Source organism: Clupea harengus, chromosome 16 (assembly GCF_900700415.2).
Source record: "Clupea harengus chromosome 16, Ch_v2.0.2, whole genome shotgun sequence".
NCBI lineage: Eukaryota > Metazoa > Chordata > Actinopteri > Clupeiformes > Clupeidae > Clupea > Clupea harengus.
Genome location: NC_045167.1, coordinates 26707314 through 26712313, shown reverse-complemented (window position 1 = coordinate 26712313; position 5000 = coordinate 26707314). Strand labels below are relative to the sequence as shown.

The 5000-nt window shown below is 51.0% G+C and overlaps 1 protein-coding gene across 1 annotated transcript in view; it reads left to right on the top strand.

The window, feature by feature from the left end:
- The window catches only part of LOC105910466 (serine/threonine-protein kinase WNK1-like), a 104180-nt gene that overhangs the window by 65904 nt on the left and 33276 nt on the right, over positions 1 to 5000 (top strand). Inside the window, 2 exon segments of the mRNA XM_042710036.1 lie at positions 1172 to 1318; positions 3979 to 4275. Coding sequence (XP_042565970.1) covers positions 1172 to 1318; positions 3979 to 4275 — 444 coding nt within the window.

Below are 5000 nucleotides of genomic sequence, written 5' to 3'. Positions count from 1 at the left end.
AAAGGTCGCTTTCAAAATTAATATACACGTTGATAAACAAAACATATACCCACTCCAACAAAGCTACACTAACCTGGTAGGCGGTTAGCTTACCTGTTAGCTAGCTACAATGTTAAAGCTACCCCAAACACACCCAATGTCCCAACGTTACCGTAGCAGGTAAACACTCTCCTAACCCCCCAAACGTAGCAGGCCTGGGTCGTCGCTAGCGTGCGTTGTGGCCGAAAACTTACTGGCCGCTTCACTATAGTCAGCAGCAAAAAGAAAAGACGTCACTCTACCTTGGGGTGGATGAATATTCGCCGACCAGTATGTGATTTCTCCGGTCAGTATGGATTCTCTCTGGTTATCGTCAGGTGTCCCGTCAGGGATTGTTTTGCCAACAAGCCCAATAGTCACACAACGAACGCAAAGTCCTATGGAAAAAACCGTGTTGCCTTCCTTGTCCTCCACGTCATACCTGGCGTTTCCTCTCTCAGGATTACAGACGCTTTCTTCCCCCTCCCGTTCTCACCCAATCAGCATTAATTAGATCCTCCACCAATCAGCACTCACTGACATAACTGGTTACTAGCCAGACTAGCACAGAAAAGAATAATAAGCAGTGTGGTATTTGCAGTTCCATACATTAAGCGAAACATATCAACAGCAGCAATAGAAACAATAAAACACACAACAGGTAGCAAAATAAATATCTTATGACAATAAACATATGTATTTTTAACCCTGTTACACCCATCACACAGACCAGTCCACCATGACTAACACACAGACCATCACACAGACCATCACACAGACCAGTCCAACATGACCATCACACAGACCAGTCAACCATGACCATCACACTGACCATCACACAGACCAGTCCACCATGACTAACACACTGCTGAACATGCATGCAGACCACTTATCAGCACACAGCTGGAACACTGCAGGGATGATCTAATGAGGTTCTGAACAGCTTATGTCTCTTGCATTCTCGCTCTCTCTCCTTCTCTTCACCTTTGACACTCTCTCTCTGTCTCTCTCTCTGTCTCTCTCTCTCTCTCTCTTCTCTCTCTCTTCTCTCTTCTCTCTCTCTCTCTCTCTCTCTCTCTCTCTAACAGCGGACGGTGCTCTGGACAGTGGTCACGGCTCGTCCCTCTTCACTGACTCCTCCCACCTGGGTCAGGCCATGTCCTACAGCTCTGCTCCCGCCCCCCAGCAGCCCGCCGGCCAATCCCAAGGCTCGTACCTGCCCCCCGCTGCTCCTCACAGCCAATCCCAGCTGCCGCAGCAGCAGCAGCAGCAGCACCCTGCCTACGCGCAGCAGCCAATGGTGAGTGAGCTCCTGTGTGAGTGGCGGGCGTTAGGGGGCTGTGCACAGGTGAACAGGTGAGTTTGGCCCAACCGGATGTAGTGTGTCTGTGTATCAGGCCAGGGTTGGATTTCTTCTTTTTCTCCAGGGTTTTGTGTGTGTGGTAACTTATAGGTGTGTGTGTGTGTGTGTGTGTGTGTGTGTTGGTAACTTATAGGTGTGTGTGTGTGTCAAAACTTATAGGGGTGTGTGTGTGTGTGTGTGTGTGTGTGTGTCATAACTTATAGGTGTGTGTGGTAACTTATGGGTAGGTGTGTGTGGTAACTTATAGGTGTGTGTGTGTGGTATCCATCATGTGTGTGGTAACTTATAGGTGTGTGTGTGGTAACTTATAGGTGTGTGTGTGTGGTAACTTATAGGTGTGTGTGTGTGTGTGTGTGTGTGTGTGTGTGGTAACTTATAGGTGTGTGTGTGTGTGGTAACTTATAGGTGTGTGTGTGTGTGTGGTGTATGTTCTATTCTCAGAGTGAGTTTAATGGCCTTGTGCTGATTTCCTATAGGCATCCTGCTTCTTTTCAGAAGGATCGTTTAGAAAATAACACTTATAGTGGCACGAATCACACACACACACACACACACACACTTGGTAAATACAGGTCTGTAGTTCTGTACCTCAGTATAAGGTCTCAGCTAAAAAGGTAACTGATGTTTTTGAGTAAGTTCTTAGTAAGCTAGGCTGTTTGTGTGAGAGGATGTTTGTGAAATAAACTAGTGTGTGTGTTTGTGTTTGTGTGTTTGTGTGGGGGAACCCTGTGCACAGCCGTGGGGCGGGGGGGGGGGGTGTAAGGTAAGGTAAGGGGGTCCTGTATGCTTTGAAGTGGTTTGTGTGAGGGTTTGGAATAGTTGCATGTGTTAACACACACACTCACACACACACACACTCACACACACACTCACACGACCGCGAAGTGTGTGCCTTGACTGCTGCACGAAGTCACCAGACGGCATCTTTCACTGGAGCCAGGGCCACATCTGGACACACACACACACACACACACACACACACACACACACACACACACACACACACAGCAGGAGTATGATGATGGCTGCTGCACGCCACAAAACTGTTCCTGTTCCACAGATGCCCCTTGGCTCCTCCTACTCTACCACTGCTGCCATGGTAACGCCTTGTAGGCTCCTCCCTCCTCCCTAAGCTCCACCCTGCATCCCCCCCCCCCCCCCCCTGTTCCACCATTAGAGATCCCTCCTGTCGTTGGGCAATGTTGTCTTCTCACACGTTCTTTATTGGTTGTGTTGTTGTTTTTTTATTGTTTGTTTTTAAGTCATGTTGTTTTGCTGTATTTTACCGTTTGCTCTTTGTTTATTTGTTTATTTGTTCCTTTGATTTATTTTCTCCCAATGAGTTGTAATATTGTCATTAAAGTGCTATCTGTTGACTTCCCGGGTAAACCCCATTCTGTCGTTCTGTCTCTATCCCTCTCTCCTCCTCCTCTCTCTCCTCCTCTCTCTCCATCCCTCTCTCCTCTCTCTGCTGGTGACTCAGTCATGTTCTTCCCTAAAGCTGTTGGGACTATTTTAAGAGTAGGGTTGTGTTCTTGTGATCCACTTCTGGGTTCTAAGAGACTAGAACATACAGTATAGAGTCCTCATTGGTCTCTCTCGGACCGATCAGCTTTCCAAGGACCGCCCCCAACCCCTCTCCTATAAATACTGACCCCTGTCCTGTCCTGTCCTGTCTGAGGCTACACTCACCCTTGACCTGGAAGTGCTTCTCCATCATTACCGCCCTGCCAGCCAACCAACCGGAAGCCATGTTTAATAGTAGGAGTATGACCCTCTTCACTCCAGTAACCCCCTCAGTAACCTCTTCTTTATCCCAGCCTCCAACCTGACCCCCCTGTAACTGCTAACCGCTAACAGCTAACTGCTAACCGCTAACAGCTAAATGCTAACAGCTAAACGCTAACTACTCTCTGATTAAGCCTCCATGAGCAGCTGTGGCTCTTGGGTATTGGAGTCCGTGACTCTGATCGCTGCAGCATCAGAGTGTCTGTTCCCCCCTCCTCTGGTTCCCTCTCTCGTGTCCCTGTTCCCCCCTCCTCTGGTTCCCTCTCTCGTTGTCCCTGTTCCCCCCTCCTCTGGTTCCCTCTCTCGTGTCTCTGTTCCCCCCTTCTCTCGTTCCCTCTCTCGTGTCTCTGTTCCCCCCTTCTCTCGTTCCCTCTCTCGTGTCTCTGTTCCCCCCTTCTCTCGTTCCCCCTCTCGTTGTCCCTGTTCCCCCCTTCCTTCCTGTTGGCTGTTTGGGTTGTTTCTGCTCCATCAATGTCTCTCTGAGTTCTTCTGTTTGTCTTTGTTTGGTGTGTTTGAGAGAGAGGGAGGGAAGTGTGTGTTTGAGAGAGAAGGAAGTGTGTGTGTGTTTGAGAGAGAGGGAAGGAAGTGCGTGTGTGTTTGAGGAGAATCTGTGTGTCATGTGAACTTCATCTGTTTTTGTGTGTTTGGTACATTTTTTTGTGTGGTGTGTGTGTGTGTGTGTGTGTGCATGTATAAACTGTTTATCTGACCCTTTATATTTTTGTGTGTGTGTATAATAATATGTGTATAATGTGTGTGTGTGTGTGTGTGTGTGTGTGTGTGTTAATGTGCTGTTCCTCCGCCTGCAGCCTCTTCCTCCAGCTATTCGCCGTGGCCGTAGCATGTCCGTGTGTGTGCCCACCCACTATGCCCCCCCCATCCTGTCCTGCCCCCCCTGGGCGCCCTCCTCCTCCACCCCCCCGCCCCTGCTGTCTCCCCCCCTCCTGGCCCCGGCGGACGGCGGAGGCGGAGGCGGAGGCGACGGCCCGGAGACTTTTGCGGGTCGGCTGTCCAAAGCGCTGGAGTGTCTGCTGCCCCTGCAGACTGCCGGCCCCCCCCGCACGCGCCCCCGACGTGGCAGCCTCCCGGCCCTGTTTGCCAGCCCCGTATGTTCCCCTCTGCCCCCCCCCCCTAGAGGTGACCCAGGGCACTGCCGCCGGGCTACGCCAGCAGCCAATCAGCACCAACCACCTGAAACAAGAGCAGCCAATCAGCATTAGAGGAGAGGAGAGGAGAGGAAAGCAGAGGAGCGCAGTCACAGAGAGAGAGGGAGGGTGGAGATGAAGAAAGGGAGATGTATAGAGAGAGAGAGCAAAAGAAGGATGGAGAGAGTGAGGTAACCAAGGAAACTGATCACCAGGGAGATGATGTGATAAGATGCCTTTGAGGGGGTTAGACCTGAGACTTGAGTTTGCTTGGACTGGAGAAGCAAGAGTTCTTGTCCTGTTGGGGCGTGGAGGTGGTTGAGGCTGCACTGGGTTAGGCTGTCTCAGTAGCTGCCTCAGTAGGGCACTGGGTTTAGGCTGCCTCAGTAGTGCACTGGGTTAAGGCTGTCTCAGTCGCTGCCTCAGTAGCTGCCTCAGTAGTGCACTGGGTTGAGGCTGTCTCAGTAGTTGCCTCAGTAGTGCACTGGGTTGAGGCTGCCTCAGTAGCTGCCTCAGTAGCTGCCTCAGTAGGTGCCTCAGTAGCTGTCTCAGTAGCTGCCTCAGGAGTGCACTGGGTTTAGGCTGTCTCAGTAGCTGCCTCAGTAGTGCACTGGGTTTAGGCTGCCTCAGTCGTGCGCTGGGTTAAGGCTGTCTCAGTAGCTGCCTCAGGAGTGCGCTGGGTTAAG